The sequence below is a fragment of the Canis lupus genome, chromosome 10, assembly GCF_048164855.1.
Source record: "Canis lupus baileyi chromosome 10, mCanLup2.hap1, whole genome shotgun sequence".
Lineage (NCBI taxonomy): Eukaryota > Metazoa > Chordata > Mammalia > Carnivora > Canidae > Canis > Canis lupus.
The window spans coordinates 71886609-71911804 of NC_132847.1; the positions used below are offsets into that span (position 1 = coordinate 71886609).

Here is a 25196-nt window from a genome sequence, read left to right on the forward strand (position 1 = left end):
ATAAATAGAGGCTTAAAGAATGCAGAATCATCAAGGGGGAGGGGGAAGCATGATGCCCAGTGACAAGACCATAGGTTTCCAAGGTACACAGAATTGGCCTTGAAACCCAGTTCTGCAATGTTGGGCAACCTATTTCATCACATTTGGGCCACATGTTCCTTATCTTGAAAACAGAGCGATAATGTCTCTTTGCAAGGTTGGTATAGAGATGCACAGCAGGCCTCCTAGTGCAGCTCTGTACTTGCCAAATAAATGGTCTGATGTCCACAGTGAATGAGTGAAGTAGAGAAGAAGCCAAGACAAGAATACATGTTATCTTTTCCATGGTCTATGTTCTTAGTTTACAGTCACGTTTTGTGGCCCTGTCACTGGGCAAAATAGCGAAGCCCTTAAGGGCAAAGATGTTGACTTTAGGTAAATCCAGGTTCTAACCTGAACTCTGCTATTTATAAGCCGAGTAATCTCACCATGTCTCTTAAACTTACAAGGACTTAATTTTCATAGCTGTGAAATGGGGTCATCTCAACTAACCTTATAATAGTATTGGGGGAAGCCACTGAGGTGATGTTTATAAAGTGTTTAGCAAAGTGCCTGGCACATAGTAGCTCTTAATTACTTGGGGGAATAGCTGTTATTTGAATAGTACCTTTTTTTGGATGGTGATGACAGCCAAGGTTCTTTTTCTGTTACAGAGCATACTTGGATGTTAATGAACTGAAGAACATTCTTAGACTGGATGGATCAACACACCTTAATATCTTCTTTGCAAACTCCTCGGAGGAGGAATTGGCAGGAGTAGCCACTTGGCCATGGGACAAGGAAGCCCTAATGCACTTAGGTGAGAATTAGAAACTTCTTCAGGAGGAAATTGAATTAGCACAGGAATAAATTTAGTGGTGATGATAACGGTGGTGGAAATCATGACCATGATGATGGCGGTGGTAGTGGTGACGGTGAACAATCTCTTTATTGCTTTTTAGTGCACAGAACTCTTCAGCATTCCTCATCTCGTTTCAACCACCAAACATTACTCTGAAGGAGATAGCATGGTATCATTAACCCTGTTTTACCAGTGCAGAAACCGGGACCCACAGAAGGAACAAGGCTTATCCAAGGTCACACCCAAGTCCATGGCTGAGCCACATTTGGAATTCAAGGCCCCAGCTCTGTCCGTTGACAGATTTCTTCTTAGTGCATGCAAATATCTGCCCAGCCCATCAGCCACATGGTGCTGGCACAACCGGTTAAGGCTTGGCTTGAGAGATACCAAAGAGACAAGAGAAAGTGAGCTTGTTAAGAACTCCCTGTTTGCCGTGTTCCACCAACACCACCAGGAACTCTTCTTACATCCAAATTATTCATATCCATAAACCAGACGTATATTTATACAAACCCATCCCCAAAAGTCAGAAATGACAATGGTTTTTGAACCAGGCCCTGTGAGTCAACATCGATCGTGATTTTTCCATGCTCTCTTCCATACACGTCTATATGTGCATGTGCGTTTGTGTAATTTGTGCATATTTGAAATCACAGCATAGGTAAAATTTTACGTTTTTTTTTCTTCGTATTATGTCGCTTACATTATTATACAGAGTAGCAGTCTTTCTAATCACTTCCAGTCCAGCTTTTTCTCTTAACATCATAAGGTAAAAGCATCCTTCTGGGTTATTTCCATCTCCCTAAAGGTGATGTTTTAATGACCATGCAATATTCCATTGAGTGAGGCACTACAAGGTACTCAACCTTTTTCCCCTTGATAGAATGTTCCCGCTGTTTACACCAGTGGATAGCAATGCCTCCCGCGGTGAGAGTCTTCATCCGGGAAGGTTAGGGCTCGGCAGAGTGACAGTGCTGGCTGTTTCCCTAGGCCTGCCTGCTCTCCCAGTGATGCACCCAGAATCCAGTCACCGCTGTCAATCTGCGGTATCATGGAAATGAGGGACCCTGCAACTTCACATGATGGAGACTTCAAACTCTAGAGTTAGTTCCCTCCAGATTGCTCTCTTTCTCACTTGTTTTTAAGGGAATGAACCGACTTGTGTGTGTGCACGTGTGCATGTGTGCCAGCGTGTTGTGGTGGTGTAAATAGAGCTAGAGACAATGAGAAATCTGTAGTGGTTCCCAACTGGGGGCATTTCATCCCCTTGGAGACATTTGGTCATGTCTAGAGATAGTTCTGACTGTTACCACTGGGGGAATGCTACTGGCATCTAGTGGGTAGAGGACAGTGATGCTGCTGAATCTACAGATTTAGCAGGAAAAGAATTATCTAGTATAAAATGTCAATCATGCTGAGGCTGAGAAATCCTGAGATAGATGATGGATGGGTAGACAGACAGACAGAGGTTGGGCAGAAACGAGTATGCAACTTAGACGCACCGGAAAGTAGATGATTTGTATCTATCATGTGCCTGGGATGACATATGGGACCCCTCCTGGCCCACAGCATTACGCATGGTTGTTTTCAGCTATGATTTTACTCGGCAGTATGACCTTAGGCATGTCTCTTTCCTTCCCCAAGCCCCAAATTGCTCAGATTTTGAATGAACAGCTTAGACTAGATGGCCTCCAAGGACAGTTCTCAGCACTGAAATGCTGTCCTATTGGAAAAGCGACTGAAAGGCTCTTGATCAGAGTCTTAGAAGGCCTCTAAAGTTAGAGAAAAATATTCCTGATGATTCTGTGAATTTCTGGGGCTGGCTCAGGACCAGGAATACAGAAGGCTATAAATCCATAGCATGTTATAGTGTTTCAGGATGATGTCAGGCTCCAGCTATTTCACCTTTTAAGAGAAGCAGTGAAACAGGACTCGGGCTCTTGTGCTGTGGCTCTGGGCAAAGGGGTGAATCGGGAGGGGATGAGGTAAAACAAACAAAGCTGGCCCGGACATTAAGTCTGCAATCCTGTCATTATCCCTGGAAATACCTGTGGGGTCCCATACCTTCCCACTGCCCTGCCTAGCGCCTCATTGTTGAAGCTTCGTGGAGAAACAGAGAATCACTGGCACTGTGGTAGCTGGTTATTTTAGAGCTCACCAGAGATGCAAAGTCACTTTTCTAAGATCACACAGCCAGGGTGAAGCGGAATGAATGTTGCACCGCATGTCAGGCTGAGGGCTCTGGGTCCCCAGCCCTCAGCTCACCAATCTCCTCATCCTAAGAAATGTTGGCCAGAAGCAATTTCTCCACACTAACCCCAATCAAACCCAACTTATTAGAACCATACATATATTTTTACCCTCTTTTCCTGCTGTGATGCCATGATCCCTGGAAAAAGCCTTGGGTGGGAAGGGGATTATGTTTCATATTATGATTGACAGAAAATAATTGAGAGAGATTTCCTGTCTCAATTTCTCTTTCTCCCTGCCTCTTTGCCTCCCCCTTCTCACACACACGTGTGTGTGTGCACACCCCCGCCCACACACACACCCTCTCATACATCTTTATCTCTGTGCTAGAAGGCTCTGAGCAGTTCAGAATTAATAGACTCCGCGAGCCCCATGACTGAGCAAGCTTGCCCTCCTGGCAGTTCAACCCAAGATAAAACTCCCCCCACGCCTGCAAGCTCAAATCAACAAGGCCCTGGCCTTAGCACCGTTCTTTATAAGACACTGTTCTGCACTTAAAATCACTACTTGCAGAGTGTTCAAACCCGAATTTTACCCTTCTCTTAAACACATTTGGATTTTAAGTTTAAATGTCTCCCTACCAGCCTGTATGCATTTCTCCAGTGCCTAAAATGAACATGAAAAATGCTGTCCATTGCTTCTGCTGAAATCTGCTCCATCTATCTCCCTAAGCTAAGCCATGCTCAGTCACGTGGGGTAGACCGTTGCTCCTCAAACTAGAACATACAGACAAGCCATCTGGGGCTCTTATTAGAATACAGATTCTGATTCCATGGGTCTGGAGTAGGGCCCAACATTCTACGTGTTTAATCACCTTCCAGGTGATGGTCCTGCTGCTTAGTCTCAAGACACTCTTCGAGTAGTGAGTAGTTGTTAAGGCACCCACTGGATACGAAGTGCCATGCTAGCTGCTTACGTGTGCTTAGTTAGACCTCAGAAAACTTCTTTAGTTGGGTTCACGTTCAGCAAAGATTCAACACACATTTAATGAGATGCCATATTCCAGGCCCTGTGACTGGCCCTAGTAGTAGAACTCATTAAGAGGCCTGGCTCTGGAAACGACAGATCCTGAGTTCAAATTCCAGCTTGACACTGTCCTGACTCCCCATCATAAGCCAGTTAGTTCACCTGTCTGGGCATCAGTGCCTCTCTTATTGGGTTGTGAGTTAGTTAAGTGTGATTATACACATGAAGCACTGAGCACAGGGCCTAAGGACACAGGGTAAGTGCTCAAGAAACATTGGCTATAATGAATGATGTCCTAATGATGAGCACACCATGATGCTGGCCTTCGTGAGTACTCACTCTCGGGGAGAACCAGAGATGAGGAAGTGGGATTCGGGGATGGTAATCAACATGCTCAGTGTCATAGCGTTGGTAAAGGCAGAGGGAGGACTGGGACCAGGGGGCCTGACCATGGGAGCCTCGGTTGGACAAGACTGTGCAGAATGTTTGTAAACGAGGCCATGCATTACTGTTGAAGGACAAGGTGGAGCAGAAATGTCTACCAGCCCAGAAATCAAGGTCCTTAAGTGCTGATCATGCCTCTTTTTAAAGTCATTCGAGATCACTTCAGTTGTTGTCTTCCTTCTGCAGGCATTGGGATCTCACAACTCACAAAATGACTTTTGAGACTCCTTCCTACCCAATCAGTGATTCATATAACAAGTCATTACAGTTCTCGGGGCAGTGGAGCCACAGGGTGGAGAAGCCTGTGGTTACTTTGGGCAGCACCCCATTTACCTGTGATAGATTGGGGGATTTCTGTACCAGGAAACAGAGTACCCCATTTGCTTAATGCTCTGGTTTTCTCCTTGCAGGTGGCATTGTCTTGAACCCATCTTTCTATGGCATTCCTGGGCACACCCACACCATGATCCATGAGATCGGGCACAGCCTGGGCCTCTATCACATCTTCCGAGGTATCTCAGAGATCCAGTCTTGCAGCGATCCCTGCATGGAGACGGAGCCCTCCTTTGAGACGGGAGACCTCTGCAGTGACACCAACCCAGCCCCAAAACACAAGTTCTGCGGCGACCCAGGGCCAGGGAATGACACCTGCGGCTTCCATAGCTTCTTCAACACTCCTTACAACAACTTCATGAGCTACGCAGGTAGGGCTCCCCGCTCAGCAGGAGCACGAAGCTGGGTGTCGCACACAAGGCTCCAGGCCTGTCTCAGAGGAGTCTTGGGAAAGCTGCTTTCCTTTTCTCAGACTTCTTGATCCCAGCAATCCCTCATCCCAGACGATCAGGGTAACAGTCCTTGTGTGAGATCCCAGGGGTAATGGAAGCTGTTGTACCTGAAGGCTCCTCAGAAGGACACACTTTAAGGAGCTGACTGGGGCCCAACATCAGGAACTCTAGGTAGAAGTTCTAGCTCTACCACTGGGTCACCTAATGTCTCTGCGTCTATCACATCCCTTCTCTGGGTCTCACTTTACTCAAGAAAATGGAATCATTGGATCCAAGGAATCTTGGAGAAGGTTCCTCTAATTTTGCAGCTGTATTTTTCTAAGCTGGTGATTACTGAAACCTTTTTCCTTCTCTTCTCTCTCTCTTTTTTTTTTTTTGTACTGCAACTTTTTCTTAAATATAAAGCTCTTATACTCACCTTTACTATTTTATTACCAAAAAATATATATATAGAATGCTTTTGGTTTTGCAAATGCAAAATTACATGAGAGGAGTACATTCTTTTCCTAACTGCATACATACTATCAAAAACCTTTTTTTATATTTTCAAGTCATTCACCCTAGCTCATCTGTATGACACCAAGCATTTTTTTTTCTTCTACTTTTGTGTGGGACTCTAGGTCTCCATCTTTGTTTGAACCAGGAAATCCTTACAACTGTTTTCCATTTCTTCTTTGGTTTTGCATTGGATTGCATTTGAAGAGAGGGGTTTTGCTGCTGAAACCCAATGAATTTGATGATCCCCAGTAGATCTTTCTGCTTTCCCTCTTGGGTTGATGATCTCTGGGGGCCTCTGCAGTTTAAGGTTCATACCGTTCAAACCTGACGTCTCTAGAAGGGTCCACAGCCCATCCTTGATACCAGAAAGCAGTCTTTAGATTTAGGTCTTTTTAAAAGACCACAGTGCTGGGTATTTCCTCAAAAGCAGATTTCCCACTGGACTCCCATTCCCAGCCAAGCCGACATCCCACATCCGGTGCCCTGTCCCCCCCTACACAGCCCTGCTTGCGTTCCATTTCTGTAGCACCTTTCCTTGGCCAGCTCAACGCACATGGAAAATAAACAATAACATGAATTTGGAAGTTTGCCGGACTCTAAGGGGCCTCGGAGCTGCCACTAGCTACCAGACCCCCATAAACTAAATCTTTTTTTGTTCCCCTTTGTACAGATCTAAAGGGTGATTGATTTACTGTTGTTTTTTTAAAGGAACCCCTCAGCTCAGTGACCCATTAACAGCAGAACTAATTCACTGAGCTACGATAACAAACTTACACCCGCAAAAGCATATTCAAGGCGACCACGAGCTTTGAAATGTTTGTTTTCCTTAGGATCTCTGATAGATGAGGTGACAAAAGCAGCTGGATGAAATTCAAAATGCAGAACAGGATTGGGTTCTCAGGGCTGGGGAGAGCTATGCATAGGGGCTAGGCAGTCAAGGGCAGAGGGTGGAGACCCTGCGGGGTCAACTGCTTGGAGTTCTTTCCTTCCTGGGTGCTTCTTCCTCAGGTCTGGTCACTAGTTGAGCAGAGTCTAGTGCAGTGCTTTCTCGTAGAACTTTCTGCAAAGATGGACATGTCCTGTGTCTATGCCGTCCAGCAGTATGACAGCCACTGGTCTGATGCGGCTCATGAGCACTTGAAGTATTGGCTAGTGAGACTGAGGAATTGAATTGTTAGCCTTTGGTAACTTTAATTAACTTAAATTGAAATAACGCCACCTGACTGGTGTCCACAATAATTCTTGAGTGCCTGTGATACACCACACACTTGTGTGCAATGCTTCCTAGGCTTGTCTTGCAGAATCCTCAAAATAACCCAGTGAGGTAAGTACTATTATCACGGGACCTATTTTACAGACGCAGAAAGTGTGGTTTAATGTAGCTTAAGTAACTTGCCCAGAGTCACACGACAAGAAGGTAAGACTTTTTCCCCTGCAGAGCCTGTGCTATTAATCAGTAAACATCTGGCTCTCTTTCTGATGCTAAGGAAGGCCGAGAGGGCCCCAAGTGCTCAGCTCCAGCAAACAGCAGGCAGGTGATGCTGGCAAGCCTAGTTCAGCACCAGGCATGAATGGCCATCTTGAGCTATGGATAAACCCTGGGCAGATGAAGAGAAGCTCAGACTCTGCTTCCTGAAGATGATAGGCCATGGGAGGCCCCCCAAGATCCCCTTCAGTCAGGGCTTCCTCAGGAGTCCAGAAACCCGGGCTTCTTCAGCCAACAATAATAAGTGTCTTCTTATCATTGCTCTGTGTGTCAGGGCCTTTCAACATGCACATATGCTTCAACGCTGCGATCCCACCAATTAGGAATGCATCCAGAGGAAATAAACCTGTTGATTTATTTAAAGATTTAATCATAAGAATGTTCTTAGCAATGTTCATTGTCCAAATATCAATTGGGTGTTTACTCTCTGCCAGGCATGAAGAAAAAAAAAAAAAAGCTTATATGTGGGGGAAAAAAACAGAAACTACTTGCAAGTCCAGGGAGCATGGATTGTTGAAATAAATCACAAGGCATCCCTGTGATAGAACATTATGTGGCCACTAACAATGGTGTAGAAGAGGAAGCAGGGGTGTAAATAGAAACCGAGTAACATTGTGGTGCAGGGCAGGAAGTTACAGAGTGCAGGCACCCCACTGGAATTCTCCAGGCATTAGCCTTCGACCTTAGGCAAGCTACTTCTCTAAGCCTCACTGACTTCCTGGATTCCATGGAGGATAATCACACCTACCTTGTGTGATAGTAGGTGTACTCGTGCAGATAAAGGATTTAGAACTGTCCGTGGTACCATAACTAGTGCTCAATAGACGATAATTAGTAGGATTATTTAGCTATTTAATGTGAAAATGGTCACGGAGCCTTGTACAGTGTAAGGTCTGGCCTATGTAGATGTGTGTGCATATGTGTATTTGTATGTGTATATTCACATGATGTAAATGTGTTTATGAGACTGAGAATCATAAATATTCACATGCAATATACTTATACACATATATCCTAAATATTCATTGTATTATCTCTAGGTAATGAGTTTAGGGTGACGTTTATTTCTTTGTAACATTTTTGGCATATCCCACATGTTTTACAGTGAATATAATCATTTCCTGCTATTCCTACTATTATCTCTATCCTTTTTTAATAAAAACCAGGAAGGCAGGGCCTCTTACAAAGGGCAGCTCCGTTATCCCTACACCAGAAAGGCTTAGCCTGCTAAATGCCCTCATTAGTTTTAGGGGGCGGGCAGCATCACTACTCCCTGTGGTACAGCGGGTGTGGAGGAGGCTGGCAGGGGCGGCATTTGCTCACACCTCCACAACACAGGGCTCGACAGCTCACAGCAGCGCTGGGCCCATGCCCCGACACTCCCTGTCCCCCATGCTCTGCAGCCTCTAGGCTGCAGAGAGGAATGCATGCTGGAGAATGGAGTTCAGTTAGCGAACTCAGGGCAGGGCACCAACAGCGTGGGGACTGGCTCAGGCCTCCCCAGGCACCAGAGCCCCAACATCCTCTCTGCTTAGATGGGTAAGATGGGAACCAAAGAACAAGACGGGCTGGCTGGTCCTGGAGATCAGATGTCGGGAGGGGAAGCGTGTGAAGGCAGGAAGCCAAGAGGGGCTGACTTGAGACGTGAGCTAATTGAGACAGAGCATTTGTGATCAACAGAAACCCTTTGGTACCTCCCCCCAAGATTCTGATAGCAGCTAAGTCTCTAAGCCACGCACCCTGGGACAGATGCTTTCTGCCTCCCGCTTTCACGTTCAGATGCATTTCTGCTCCCCTTCCAGGATCTGTCACCTGTTTTGCATGCTCTTTTTTTAAAAAAAAAATTTATTTAAAAAAAACATTTTTATTGGAGTTCAATTTGCCAACATATAGCATAACACCCAGGGCTCATCCCGCCAAGTGCCCCCCTCAGTGCCCATCACCCAGGCACCCCAACCCCCCGCCCACCTCCCCTTCCACTACCCCTTGTTCGTTTCCCAGAGTTAGGAGTCTCTCATGTTTTGTCACCCTCATTGATATTTTCACTCCTTTCCCCTTTATTCCCTTTCACTAATTTTTATATTCCCCAAATGAATGAGACCGTATAATGTTTGTCCTTTTTATCGACAAACATGGAAATGGTTAACTTTTAAGTCATGAAAGGAAAATGCACTTCTTTGGGGAAGAGAAAGAAACAAACAAACCGGAGTGTACGGAGGGAGAAAAATGCTGTTTTTCTCCTCCATTCATCTTGATAAATGCTTTATGTGCTTCAGCTCACTGAGTCCCCACAGCAGCTCTCGAGAGCGGGGTCAATTTCAATGTCCCCAATTTATACATGAGGGACCTGAGTTTTAGAGTTACTTCCTTCTTTGGGAAATGACTGATTAGTATTCTATTCAGTGCCTATGCCTTAACATACATAGTCATTCCCCTATTAATAGCCAGATGTGTTATTGCTGGTATTTTTACCATTATACATGATGCTTCAAAAAATATCCTCATCCCTATATTTTCCGCATGTTTGTTCATGAATATCTGTCTGTTGAGCTCCTGGATGTGATATTGTTAGATCAAAGAGAATGGATATTTTACATTCTGGGTTTTTTTTTTTTCTTTTTTTCTTTTCTTTCCTTTTTTTTTTTTTTGCTTGCTTCTGGTTTTCTGACACACATACATGCATACCCAGGGGCGCTGTCCCAGGCATGAGGCAGCAAGCATTTACTGAGCATCATCATGGTCCTTTGTGCTCCACTCTCCTTATCTCCATCCAAGTTCTGAGATGAACGTTCTTGGTATCCTCATCAATCTCTGTCTACAGGTGGGAAAACAGGCCCTGAGGGCATGAATTCACTTGCCCATTTGACTCCAGATCCTTCACGCACCGGTCTCTCTCTTTTTTTTATATATATAATAAATTTATTTTTTATTGGTGTTCAATTTGCCAATATACAGAATAACACCCAGTGCTCATCCCATCAAGTGCCTCCCTCAGTGCCCGTCACCCATTCACCCCCACCCCCCGCCCTCCTCCCCTTCCACTACTCTTAGCCTTTATCTTTTCTCCTGCCTCTAACCTATTCAGGTTACCAGGTACTAGGCTTTTGCAGGGGTACCTTTTTACACTAAAAAACACAAAGATCATAGACACAAAGGAGAATGAATGTACCTGATGATCTAGCCCTTCTTAGGCTGAGATGTTTGGACTCTATTCTCCAGGCAATGGGGAGCCATTGAATGTTTGTTATTCCAAGGAGTTAGATGGCTGCATGTGGACCTGAGATAGATGTATGTGACTAAAGATACTTGATAAGGGACACTGGGCTCTTCTCCTCCCTCCAAACATATGATAGATCTGCACAGGGTGCTGGAGAAGGGACCGGCTGTCATAAATTACTAAGGGAAATCAGAAGCAGCTTCTGTGTATAACCTCCTTGCACTCCTGTCCCTTCCCCAAGCTGGATTCTCAAGGTCCCATCCAACAACCCAGCACCTGCCCAAACTTATTTTCTGTTTGTTTGATAAGAGGAAGTGAGTTTATGCTGCAGGATTCCTGGTGGCGGGTTTATTTTAAGATCCGGCAAGCCCCGTGCTCCTCCGTCTGGGGCCCAGCTGCAGAAACCCTGACCAGGCGGACACCTCTGAGAAGTGGTGTTTTTGGAAACCAAGCCAAAACAGTGCCTTGTTCTGCCCCTGGGGCAGTTGAATGAAGCTGTTGGAGGGGTAGACAGGAGGCATGCTTCTTCCTTGGGAGGCGAGTCTTGGACTGTCTTCAGTCCGCATTGTGGAAAAGAGAGGAGGGCTGAAGGTCGTTCGATCTAAAGACATTTCAGAGATTGTATCCAGCCCAGTCAGACGCGGGCTCACATCCTGTTTATCAAGCACCTGCAGGATACTTTTCCCATACAGGGTCTCATTTATGCACAGAAAGAAGTTTTTGTATTGATTAGAAACATGGTCTTGGGAGTCAAGAATGCAAATCTCACAGTGAACATCCAAGTGACAGTACCGTCCTCATTGCCTGCAGGACACTGAGCCTAGACTGCTCCTAGGGCTGGCTGCCTGCCTCGGGCTGTGCTCGCTGCAGTGGACACCATGTCCCTGTGGTCCTGCAGCTCCCTCTCCTACTGTCCTTGACCTTTGCTTCCCCCTCTTAGCCATGCAGTCTGGTTGACCCAAAGGGCCTCCTTCTTCAGAAGCCTCCCTGGGTCACTGTCCTTCCCCACTGTGCTGCCTCTTGCTCATCAGTGGTCAGCATCACAGACTTTAGGAGTCTTCTGATAACTTGACACCTACGCCGAACTAGCCTTCACTCTATAACTACACTGGTCACTCCTTCAGGGCAGGAACATCTTTAAGTTTCATCTTTCTGTGGCCTTTGGCACAGAGCAGAGGACAGTGATAGATGCTCAGAAGGTGCGTTTGAAGGACAAGATCACTGGATCCCTGGATAGTGAAGTGAACAAGTGAGCAGATGAAATGGATGGGAAGGAATGAGTGAGCAAATAAAGGAATGAATGAATGGGAAATTTGGGGTGAGTGGTGAGGGAGGGATAGAGTAAGGAAATGTGTGACTTACTGAACAGGGACTTGGGGGCCCATGGAAAGCCGTCTGTCTGGCCCTCGTCCTTAACTGTGACCTCTGGGCTGCTCAGTCCCATCCACCCTCCCCTTCCTCCTGTTCCCTCTCACCTGTCTCCAGAAGTGATGACTGCACTCATTTCTTCACAGACCATTAACTCGTGAGCACTGGAAGAGGCCAGCTCTGAGTTGGCAAGGGCTGGGGTGCTGGTTGTCTGGCCCCCGGAGACGTCATAATTCTCTCTCATGCCTGCCCATGCAGCCAGGTTCTTATCTCTCCCTCTGCCCACTTGCAGATGACGACTGCACAGACTCCTTCACGCCCAATCAAGTTGCCAGAATGCACTGTTACCTGGACCTGGTGTACCAGAGCTGGCAACCCTCCAGAAAGCCGGCGCCTGTTGCCCTGGCCCCCCAGATCGTGGGCCACACGACCAACTCTGTGACACTGGAGTGGTTTCCACCCATCGATGGCCACTTTTTTGAAAGGTGAGTGTGGCCTGTGAAGCGTTGACTCCTCTCTCTCCTGCCATGAAGAGGGAAATGCAGAAGGGCAGCAGGCTTGGAGAGGAGCTTTGCTGTTTCCTTTGTCCTCGCTCTTGTTCATCTGGAGCCCCTACCGCCTAGCAGTGACTGGTCCATGTAGACACATTGTAAATTTGAGAGTCAGGGGATAAACGAGTGAGTGCTTATCAAAATTAATAAGTAAAGATGCATGCTTTCAGTGAATGGATGTTTAGCTTTATTTTCTTATGAAACACCTGGAAACTTTTATTGCCAGAACATCCTCTGGGATAGAGGTACTGGCCTCATCTCCATGAGCTCAGGAGTTGAAATTGCCTCTGGTTAATACACAATTGTAATATAGGTATAATATGTATCATATATGAAGGTGTACATGTGTGTATATATATATTCATACATCATACATGAATACACATGCATGTATGTGTATGTATGTGTAGTAGGTATATTTAGAATCTTTGTGCCCAGTAGTTTGTTATAGGATTGAGGGTAGAATTTTTAAAAGGTCAAAGATGATAAACTTAAGCACAAGAGATCTGCTCCCCTATCTTTCACTTTCTAGCTGTACTACCTTGGGCAAGTCACTTTCCTTCCTTGACTGGCTCTCTCCCACAGGAAAGTGGGTCTCGTGGTGCCTTAGGGCCTGAAGGCAGGGATCCAACGGTCTCTTGTGGTGCCTTTCAGCATTAAGACTCTCTAAGGAGCTCAAGCTTTTAAGGGAAACAGATTCTCAAGGGACAGGAAAGTGGATTAAGATGTTGACATCTACACTTGGCTGTAATTTAGGGCTTATTAGTATATTAACTCCCAGCCCAGCCCTTCTTGGGCGCATTTTATCCAATACTGATGATAGACCATTGATGATGGTGAAAGTCATAACCAGCTAATGATTAACTAATAATTTTCTGTGGTTACGGTTTTTGCCATTTATCAAGTCCTTACTCTGGGCCATATTCTGTACTAAAGGCTTTATATGCAGAGTCTCATTCACCCTTTCAAGTAACTGTGAATTGGATGGAAGTCATCAAGGAGCATCTGGGTGGCTCAGTTGGTTGAGCATCCGACTCTTGGTTTCATTCAGCTCAGGTCATGTTCTCAGGGTCGAGAGATTGAGCCCCACATTGTGCTCCATGATTGGTGTGGAGTCTGCTTGGCATTCTATCCCTCTCCCTCGTCCTCTGCCCCTCCCCTCACTCATATGCTCTCTCTCGCTCTCAAATAAATGAATAAATAAAATAATTATAAAAAGTAAGAAAGGGGAGTCATCTTCCTCATTTGCCAGGTAAGGCAGGAATTAGAGTGAAAGACTATTTGATTTAACCAAGATTCCATGGGAGGTGCTGGGAGCTAGGCTCCAACGTACATTTTGCAACGTCTTGTCTGGGGCCCCCATGTGCTTTCATTAAGTCCTTCCAAAACTCAAATTATGAGGGAGGTATTACCCCTCCCCTAAAAAGAGCCATAAAAGGTGGTAAGGAACTCTCATTTGCATGTGTATGTGTGTAAAAATACTTATTAGATCAAGGTATCACATTAAATACATGCTTTGATTTTCTCCACTCCTATCAGTCCCTGAATCTAGAACGTTTGTTTGGCAACTGGGTGAATGTGTTCATGGGGAAGGAAATGCACTCCTTAGGCCCTCTATAAACCACCCCTCCCGCACCCCCCTCCCCCCTGCCGCCCTCACTGGGAGCTCAGAGCTGGGTTTGGGAAACCTCATGTGACACTTCAGAGCAGACTTTCCAGCAGCCTGTAGATTTATTTATTTTTTCTGTGGCGATGAGAAGTATCAGACTTTTGGTCAAGCCTTGGCCTCAGTTCCACTTAAAAATGGAAGTTTTGTAAATGAAGCTTCCCGTGTATGTATTTAATTTGTATTTCATAAAGCAGTTATTGTCCATTAAATAAATACCATCTGATTGTTGGAAACCCATTGGAGGGTTAATTGTTGTGTAATGAGATATGTCTCTATTACATGGTACCCTCAGCTTCAATCAATATGTTTTTAATAACCTATAGTCAGTTGGTACTTGAGGCTCATACAATAGCTATTCTGTTCAGTCTGAGATTTCATAACGGAGTTATCATATGTTAAATTACAACTGACGTTTTAGAAACATGTCTAATTAGGGTTAACAGCTACGTAGACGATCGTCTATGGCTCGAGGAAGTCAGTCCACCAGTTCAATAAATTGTTATAAAGAAATGGAGCTACCACTCTCCCAAACCCTCGGAGTTTATAGTCCTACAGATTGGCCCCGGTGTGGAGTGCACAAGCTTGCCACCAGGTTGTCCGCACTGTGTTCTCAGCTCCACCGCTCCGGGTCCGTGGGACCTTGGGCACGCCATCTCGCCTCTCTGATTCTCTCTGGCCCTCTGAATCTTCTTCCACAATTGTACCCACTTCACCAGGTTTTTGTGGGGAATTTGAGAAATACGACATCCGTAATATGCCTAGTACACACACTCTATGTTCAAGAAATATTGGCTCCCATCTTGTACGAGGTTTCCCAGAGCCGTTTAGCTACTTGAAAATTCTCTTTCCCTGCAAAATCTCTGGTGTTTTCTACAACATCCATCAATGCCAACCTCTCGCCCCTGGCCATCCCCACGTCCTCCCGCTGTTCCTCACATCTGCGGTCTAAGAGAATACAAGGGTTTTCCTTAAAAAAACATATTCAGATCCTCCCACAGCCTGTGTCCTCACACATGGGCAACTGAATAAATAATTCAAGGCCACCCCCTGGCTTTTCTAACTCCTTTATTTTTATCTGTCTTGCAAACATGTGTTGACTGAATGGTTTCAGTTATCTGAACAATTGGCGGTGGCACATCGGAAAGAATTCTGGACTAAGAACCAAAAGACCTGGGTCTGAAGTCTTTGAAACCTCATTCATTTCCTCCTCTTTGGCCTCAGTTTTCTGATCTGTAAGCCAAAGACCATCTGGCCTTTCTCAACCAAGGTCCCAATTCCAAATCTCAGAACACAGCAAGTGATTTGAGTAACTATTTTCTCAGTCCTTGCAAGAATGGTGCATAACAAGTACCGTTCTAGAAGCACAGGAGAGAAGCTAACTCATAAGACACAGTGGATATCTTAAAGAAGCACTGTTCGATAGGACTTCTGCAGGAATGGGAATGTTCTGTATCTGTACTGCCCAATATGGTAGCCATTAGCCAACTGGCTGTGGAGCATTTGAAATGTGCCAAGTGTGAAAGTGAATTTCTAAATTTACTTAATTTTAATTAATTTAAATTCAGAGACCCACATGTGGCTGTTGGGCACTGTATTGTTAGCACAGACTTGAGCTTTAGGCTTTGATTCTCATGGAACGTGGATAAGAAACAGGGTCTCTTCTAGTGTTAGCATCCGGTACTACCGTGATTTCAGTGTCTGTGTGTATGTCATTGCGTATCTGGGCAAATAAAAATCAAATGAATGCCAAACATAAGAAAACATATACTTCCTGGATGTGTAGGATACTGCCTGGTTTTGGTAAAGCCTGTATCTACTCTATGACTTTACAGGCTGTGAACTTGGCATGATTGCTTTGTGCTCGTGATCTTGTATTTCTTAATCTATAAAATGGGAACATCACCCACACCCAAAATCACACCATTGCTTTTTAGTTGCTGACTTTACCTTTACTTTTGTCCTCTTTCCTCAATCCATGTTTCATTCAGCATAAAGACCGATCTTTTTAAAATGTAAATTAGATCACGTCACTCCATGACTTGAAGGGTCTCCAGTGGCTCACAGCCCTCCAATTGCTTCCCATCTCTTTTATGTACAATCTCCAGGTGGTCGACAGGACCTCCCAAGATCTGGCCCTTGCCTACTTGTCTAGCTGCCTCTTTAACACTCTCCTTCATTTATGACTCCTGTCACTCAGATTTCCTTTGAGATCCCTATAGACCAAGCCTTTCCTGTGTTGGTCTTTTACATACCTGAGACTGCCCCTGGAATGCTTTATATCCATTCTTTATGTCATCCTTTAGCTCTCACCATAGATGGCATTCCTCTCACTGAGGTCTTTAATGACTGTTTCAATTTTAATTAGCCCAGTGCACCTTCTCTACCAGTATTCTTTCCTACATCATCCATTTACTTTCCTTCTAGAACTTAATGCACCCATGATTTTATATCTGTTTATTTATTTGCTTATGTACTATCCACCTGGCTACAAGCCCTAGGAGGGGTAGGTAACACACCTGATTTCCTTTCCCTTGGATAGTCAATGTCTGGTACTAGCAATGAGAGGTGGTTCAATGATTACCCATTGAATAAATAGATGAAACAGCAAATGAATACGTGAATCAGTGATTGAAGATGAGGGAAGATACTGTGTGGAGCTCTGTGCAAACAAGATATGTTTACTGTCAGGTGGATGATGGTTTAGTCACTCATTAAAGTATGAGAAACCTAGGATATGTCAAGAACTCAGTGAAGTGCAGGGGACTATGTAACTATCATCCAAAACAAAGCATCTAAAGAAATAGAAAGATAGGCTCAGTGGCCATTAAAGTCCATGTGGTTCCCGACTCCTCCCCAGAACCTTTATAATCTCATTGTCATCATAGAGCCAGTCATGTGACTATGAGCTGCTATGCATGGGTTGTGGTCATTATAATGGCACTCTGCTCCAGAGTGAGGAAGTTTCTCTCTCCACTCCTCATTCCCTCTTGCAAGTGTATTTCTGTAATTATTCTTATCCAGGAGAAATTCATAGGTTTTCAAAAAACCTAGAAAATTCAGAAAACCAGAAGGAATAAAAAAAGGGGGACTCATCCTATATTCATTCCACCACCCAGAAATTGTTGTCAATATTTTGTCATATTGAGGTTATTTGAATAGCATTGAGAAGCTGCTGTAAATTCAATTTTGAATATGATTTTTTCACTTAATATTATAGTTTACACATTTTCCATGAGACTCCATGGAATATTTTTGTAATGGCTGCTTACCACATCATTGAACATATTAATCTTGGGCTATTTCATCATTCTCCTTTCACTGGATATTAATATGCTTGCGAAATTTCTACCCTATGTATGATTTCACATTAACAATGATAAAGCCAAGGATGCAAAATCTATAATTTGAGAGTCTAGACTAAGTTAGTTATGAGATTTAGCAACATGTTTGAATGACTGCTATTCACCCATCTTTCTGTCCACCCATCCAACTGCCCACACACCCATCTATCCATCCAGCCACCTACCCACCCACTTACCCATCCACTTATACACTCATCCATCCGGTTATCCACCCATCTGTCCATCCGTCCATCCTTCTGCATATGTTGACCACCATGTAAAAGCAGATAATCAGGAGAATGATCTGTTCAGATATAGGTTTGGGGATGAGGTCCTGGCAGCTGTGTAGAAGAAGAATGGGGAACACTAGCAGCCTGATGCTCACCCACATACTATTTCTTACCATGTGAACCCATGGGCTACAGAGCTTCCCTATGAAGGGAAAGCCATAAGGCTCCTCCACTGCATCTTTCAGGTAGCCAAAGGATAAAGAGCCTTCTAGGAATGATGAAAGAGGTATTGGCAGGACCATTGCATTTTGAGAAATAATGGGCTGATCCCTCTCCCCTCCTGGCAGCTGCCTCCTAAACAGATGCCAAGTCTGGAGAACAAGCAAGATCCCAGAGGCTGTTGTGGCTAAAGGGAGATTGAATCCAGATACATAATACGCTTGACAGTAGAGGAAGCCACCATAATATTCCACTTCTGGGGCTGTTCCCTTCAAGGGATTGGTTTGCCCCTTGGAGAGCTGCTAAAATGAATTAGATGCCATGGTAAGGAAACTGCTTTTGACTGTTAAATCAGAAGTGATTCATCCATCCCAGAATGTCAGGGCTGGAAGGTTCCTATAGGCATCATCTGGCTTAGCCAACTCATTTTCAGATGAAGCAACTGAACCGTGCCTTCTTATTTAGTACCTAGGACACAGGATGGTGCTTGGCACATGGGAGGTACCTGATGAACACTATTAAAAGAATAAAATTTGAGGTCAGATGGAGCTAGATTTTTTTCACAACCACACATCAAATCCTCAGTAGAGCTTTGGATATCTGATGAAACTAAGATTAGTATGGATAGTAAGTCTTTGGCATGTTGATTCTGCATGGCTCCAAATTAAAGAAGTGTATCTACTATTAGGACAGAAGCCACATAAGCCCAGACAAGATCTTTGCTGGGCACTGGGGAGGAATTTCAGTCACAGTCGTATCCTGGAAACTTTGGCAAGGATAAAGATGATGGGATAATATGGAATTGTTGTGTTTTCTGCCCTGGTGCCTTTGGCCTCGTCAGATCAGGAGCTCATTCAACTGTTCCTAAGTCGGTGCATTTCCTTTCTTTCCTTGGCCTCCTAGAGAATTGGGATCAGCATGTGAACTTTGCCTGGAAGGGAGAATCCTGGTGCAGTATGCCATCAACGCCTCCTCCCCGATGCCCTGTGGCCCATCAGGACACTGGAGTCCTCGGGAAGCAGAAGGTAAGCCAGCCTGGAAGCTCATTTACAGGTTGGAGGTGCAAAGAACCACTGTTTTGATGGAGATGGAGCCCTATGATTTTAACAGTCTTTTCCACACACTATATAATTTGATCTTACAACTGCCTTCCAAGGCCAATTTATTTTATTTTTGTCTTTTTCCCAAAGCTTTACTGAGACATAATTGACATATAACATTGTATAGGTTTAAGATGTACAAAGTGATGATTTGATGCATGTATTATTGCAAAGTGGTTACACCACGATCAGATTAGTTAACACATCCATCATCTCATAGTTTTTTGTTTGTTTTTGAGTTCATGTAAGATCTACTCTCTAGGCAATTTTCAAGTATATGATACAGTATTGTTAACTATAGTCACCAAGGCATAGATAAGAACTCCAGAGTTATTCAGCATACAACTGGAGGTTTGGATCCTTAGCCCAAGATCAAGGCCAATATTCATGCATCAATTCAGCACATGTCCTTTGAACTCTTACACTGTCCTAGAATGTCGTCCCACTTTCCATATGAGGAAACAAAGATGCTAAGACATTGAACAAGTGCCCAAGGCCATACAACTGGTAAAGACATGGCATATGTATGTATGTGTTTGTGTGTGCCTCCAGACCCTGACAGCCTGTTGGTGCACATCAGATCACCTTAGAATTGACGAAGATAACTTGTTGGGGGGAGGATGTCAAGTTTTCAGTAATCTTTGTCTTCTTCGTTTGTTTCTGGGACTGTCCAGGGCATCCACAGACATGCCATGACTATCCCTCTCCAAGTTTTCTGCCACATACTCTCCTTTTTGGGATCCATTTAACAGCAAGACACTTGAGGGGAGCACCTCATCGTTGCCACTATTGGTGCGCTTTCCCCATGACCAGACACTCCCCTGGCCCAGGGTCTCCCAGGCCCCCCTGCTGGGGGCTGGCAAACTATGCTCTCTTACTGTCCCACTTGCTGCCAGACTCACTGGGCTTTCTGCAGAAATTAAGAGGATGCCTTGTACTCAAGGCTTATTGCATGGTCACTTGGCCCCGACAGCAACCACTTGGAACTTAAAGAATCATGTGGAAAGTTGCCTCCTCAGTTTCCTTCTGCAATATCCCCTATAGGGCTCAGATCTAGTGCCTGAAGCCTGGCTGACAGAGACACTCTGTTCTCCCTTGCCCTCAGAGATTGATACTTAGAACCACCCCCCAGTCTCTCTTGCTCCTGTATGGGGCAGCTCTCGCCCAAGGTTCCTGGGTGGGGACATCAGCCCATCAGAGGAAGCAGAGCCTAATTCCTCCCGGAGGTTCAGGGAGAACTTCCCCATTTTCCTATGTATTTTTAGAAAGAAGGTTGAGAAGAAAAAGCCAGAGAATAAAGCAAGGGAAAGGGATCAGAGAGGAGAGTGAAGGAGAAAAATGACAGCACTGTACTTTGTTATCTTCTAAAGTAGCTTAAAATAAAAATGAGAGCTGAACTTGGAAACTCTAAACAAATCCATCTGGAATGTAAAGCGAGAGGGATGTCTGGGAGTAGCCCTCAGCTCAGCCCCACAGAATCACAGGCTGTCAGACTTGGAAGGGGGGCCTGGGTCATCCAGCCCTGGTTCCCACCCAGTGCAGGAATCCCCCTGGTGCCCTCCCTCACCGAGGCTCTCCTAGCACCAGTGTGTACATTCCTGGGCCTTCCGTTCTAACTCCATTTGTTAGAAAGTTCTTCTCAGAATCTACAGTCATGACGCTCCCATCCCAATGGAACGCATGTTGGGTTCTCACGGAAGAAAGTGTATGCTCTTCCAGCTGATGACACGTTGTGTACGTGCAGAGTGACCCCGTGTCGCCTATGCCCACTGTAGGAGCTGTGTGCTGGGCACATGGGCAAAGCAGAACTGACTATCTAAAGGGGAGTTGGATGAGGAAAAGGGTGGCATCCAGTGCAGGGAGGCCCATGGTAATTGAAGCACAGAGTGCCAGGGGACCTGTAGGAAGCTGACCTCATCCATAACTGAGACTTAGACTGCCCAGGAAATGTCACCACACCAGTGAGCAAGGCACATTGGAGATCATGAAAGAAGTTTGCTATGTTTAGAGTGGTGGTTTTTTTTTTTAGTGTGATCTGGAGGCTTATGGGGTTCCTAGAGACTTTTTAGGGTGTCCTCAAAGTCCAAAATTATTTTCATAATAATGCTGTGATATTGATTACCATTTTCACTCCCATTCTCTCCGGAGAGAGCAGTGGAGCTTTCCAGTGGCCGCATGGAATGTGATGTTATTACTACTCTGATAGCTAATGGAACACATGCTTATGTATTCTTGTGTTTTAAAGTTTCTCAATTTTCATTTATAACATGATAACTATCAGTAGAGGTAACCCACATAAATGATAATGCTATAAGAGCTGAAGTAGGTTTGGAGCATGGAGCATGAGGTGTGGAGTAGGGGGAGGTTGGACTGATTGTCCTGTAGTGCCTGGATGAGGATGGGTTGATACTGAGGGCAGCAAGGAGCTGCCACATGCCTTGGCAGGAGTCTAAGGCATGGTGTGATGTGTGTGTTATAAAGATAGGATGGGTTGGTCTCTGCTAAAGGGCCTGGAGAGGAGTGTGCCAGAGGAAGGGGAGCTGCCAGGGGGCTGTTGCAGGAATCCAGGAGAGGGATGTGGTGGTGGTCTGGGTGTGATCCAAGGCAGTGACAAATGGAGAGAAGTCAATGGGATGCAGAGATATTTGGGAGGTAGAATCAGCAAGATTCTCCCCTGAGATTTCTCTGGTTAAAACCACCTCGGTTTGTTCTATTGGGTGCGTGAATGAAATAATTTTCAGACATCTCCCCACACCTCCATCCAACCCAACTGTCAATTGGTTAAGTCAATTCCTGGTTTGCTCCTGACCCTCTTAAAGCGTTATGTGCAGAGTAGAGTTCAATTGGAAGTGCTGAGCCCCCTGGTTCCCTGAGCTGACTCAGGCATGCAAGGAAACCCAGCAGCCTTGGGTTTTCCTTCAGGATATGTAAATTTAGTGCATGCAGGCCAGGAAAAGACTCTGTTCTTTTTTTAGAGCATCCTATTACAGGCTCTGTGATCCTTTTGGCTCAGACCCTTTTAATATCCTTGAAGAAATAAACTTTTCCATGAGCCAAATTCTGCAACTTATTTCTCAACTCATTTTCATCCTATTTATCTTTGCATGTTTAAGTTTTTGGACTTCCCAAACTAACATAAAACTCCCAAATCTATGAACGATGCCAGACATATCTTTGGGGTTGGTGAAAGAGTCTGGGGTGGGGGGGGTTAAAGTGGGCTGGACCTTGGTCCGAATCCTGCCATCAATGTGCTCTGTGCCCTTGAATGAGTCACTGAGCTTCTCTGAAGATAGCATCTCATGCACAGAATAAATGTCCTCTCTAGCTCTAATATTCCATGAAGCTGTAACTTCTTTATTTTAACTCCATATTAATAAGATAGAATTTTTTTCATTTAACAAATATTTATTGCACATCCATTATCTTCTATTAACTCCATTACATGAACTTCAGGTAAATACAGTCACAGAAATTCTTGCCTTTGGCCACAAAAAGTGGTTGGACACAAAACAAACCCTATTTTCCTATCTCTTGAGCAAAAACTGTATTTCATAGACGAATATTTCCTGAGGTGTTCAATATCAGGGACAGTTGTCACCCAGGACTTAGATAGCTAGGCCTGATCAACTCAGATCTCAGTTAAGGTCACATATACAAACATATAATGTGTTGGGTTTTCCTTGAGAGAGTAACACACGGCACTAGCTCTTTTCATTTTCATTGTTTGTGTGAGTCCTTTCCCCCATTTTTCTGCCCAGAATATTTCAGGTGTGCTGAGTATTCATCTGGAAAAAACTTGGCACCAAGTTTTTATGACTGTATTTGTGTCAACAGCTGCAGTGGATATACACAAAGATATATAATAGATGTCTGTATGGATCTTCATAAATGTAAATTTAAATCAGCATAAGTATGTATAAATATATTTTACACACATATATGGCCTCACTTCTAGTGACCAGCTTCTATAAACATGTAACTTTTCATTTAGTCACCATATATACAAAAGGGTATGTATTAACAATGAAGTTAACAGTAACCTTTGTGCTTTTCGTCCTTCCTCCTTTCTTTCTTTCTTCTTCCCTTCCTCCTTCCTTCCCCTCTTCCTCTGCCCTTCTCCCTGTCTCACATTCACACTCAGTCAACTTTTCAGCCTTGTTCTTTCTTCCCCCTTAGGTACTTTGGTTAGTCCTCGTCCCTTCTGGTGTTCCTTTATCCAAGCTACAGGTGTGATTGTGTGCATTAGTACAACCGTTTCCCACCTGGTTTCGCTAGACTGGGAGCTCCATGGGGCCAGAGACCATGTGTGTAGAAACCTCTCTCCCCAGGGACCAGCCTAACTCTGGACACAGACTAGCCAGTCAATAATTATTCTTTGGATGGATAGATGGATGGATGGATGGACGGACAGACGGATGAGTACATACATGCATGGATAGTGTCTGTGACTCTAAACAGTGATTTTTCTAAAAGACAAGTCTCACTTGTTTGCTTAAAGTTTTTCACTAGCCCCCCATCCCTCTCAGTATAAAGTGAAGTTTCCTTAAAATGACCTACAAAACCCTTCATGATCTGGGTTCTGTTTAGCCTGCTGGCATCATTTCTTGCTGCTCTCCCATTGTGCTCAAAATCATAGTCATCTTCTTTTCCATTCTGTCTCAGTTGTTCTCTTTGCTTGGACTTCCTCTTCCTCCCAAGCTTTTGCCTATTAATTCCTCCTTATGTTTCATAACAGAGCTTACGTGTTTGTGAGCATTTAGTAAATATCCCATCCCATTCAAGTTTCACAGCACCCCTGTGAGGTAAGTATCATTGGAGTAGGTGACAAAATAAGAAGCTTGTATAGCTGATACTGTAACCCAGCTTCCATTGCTTCAAATCTTGGCATGCTGCCTGGACCAACAGTATCACATAATATTCTCCCCATCAGGGAATGACTTAACCATCCGAGTCTCAGTTCCCTCTTCTGTAAAAACGATTTTCATCAGGCCTGTGCCATAGACTTACTACCAAGAGGAAGAGAGCTGAGGCATGTAGCATGCTTGGTGCAGCGCCGAGTGCATAGGGGATGGTCAGTTCATAGAGCCTCTAAGGTTAAAGGGGTTGCTGCATTGATGATGGTTGTACCCAGTAACCCCCAAGGCTCTTTTTTACATGTAAAAGTTGGTCTGTGATAACCAGACAAGCACAAGCTTTGCTAAGATCTCCATTCCTGTTTACTTAATTGAGGGTAGTGTCCAGACTCACCTTCCTGTCTTTTGGAAAGTGTCTGGTCCCTCTGTTGATTAACAAGAAACCAGGGAGAAGGCGGGAGCCAAACACATGTGTCATCTTTATTCTCTTGTAGCTCCCACCACTGTAGTCATTTCTCCAAGGAAAGGAGAAGGATTGTCCCATCTGTAGACAGTTCCAGGAAAAAGTGTGTGGAGGGGTGGAAAGCTCACCTGGCATTCCCCATCAGTGAGCTTCAGTGTTCCATGAGGCTTTCACTTCTTTATTTTAACTCCTTATTAATTAGAAGATTTCTTGTTTCACAAATAGTTATTAAATGTCCACTTTGGTCACTATCTATGGACCAGGCACTATATGATATAAAGGCTACCTGGCATGGAGTGAAACAGAGTATGAGAGGCAAAAACATTAACTATCTAATGGGATCTTGATGACGATCAGATGGATAAATTAATAGCTAGGGAATGTGCTTCACACACATTAAAATGCTGCCCTCAGTAAAGCTCAGTGAGTAAGTGATGTCTGTGTGTCAGTAGTCCACAAAGCTAAGAGAATCAAGAACACCACTGAGTTGGAGAGTCAACAGAGGAAAATCTTCACCTTCACTAGGGCTTCTAAGGCGTCAGCATAGACATCACTTCTGCCTTTGACTTAAACCACTGGTCACTTCTAACCAGCCTTTGCTTCAAATAACAGATGAACCTTGCCAAGGGGCACCGGAGAGAATCCTGTCATTCTGTCCATCTCTTCCTGCTCTAATGTGTTGTATTTAAAAAGTCTTTTGAATATTCCTCATCTTCTTCCCCTCTCTCTTTCCTTTTTCTCTTCTCCATCTCCACATGGTGTCTTCTCTTTTCTCCCTCGGTTGGGCAGAGAGACAGAGATTGAGGCATTTTTAGCCTTCACTGGAGTAGCTTTTCCACCCAAAATGGTTTTCTGATGTTCATATTGTGATTCCTA

The 25196-nt window shown here is 44.5% G+C and overlaps 1 protein-coding gene across 1 annotated transcript in view; it reads left to right on the forward strand.

Moving 5' to 3' along the window:
* Window positions 1–25196, forward strand: part of PAPPA (pappalysin 1) — a 237608-nt gene that overhangs the window by 52716 nt on the left and 159696 nt on the right. Inside the window, exons 3-6 of the mRNA XM_072842533.1 lie at window positions 693–838; window positions 4951–5244; window positions 12187–12379; window positions 18808–18929. Of these exons, the coding sequence (XP_072698634.1) occupies window positions 693–838; window positions 4951–5244; window positions 12187–12379; window positions 18808–18929 (755 nt within the window). The remainder of the gene's footprint in view (window positions 1–692; window positions 839–4950; window positions 5245–12186; window positions 12380–18807; window positions 18930–25196) is intronic.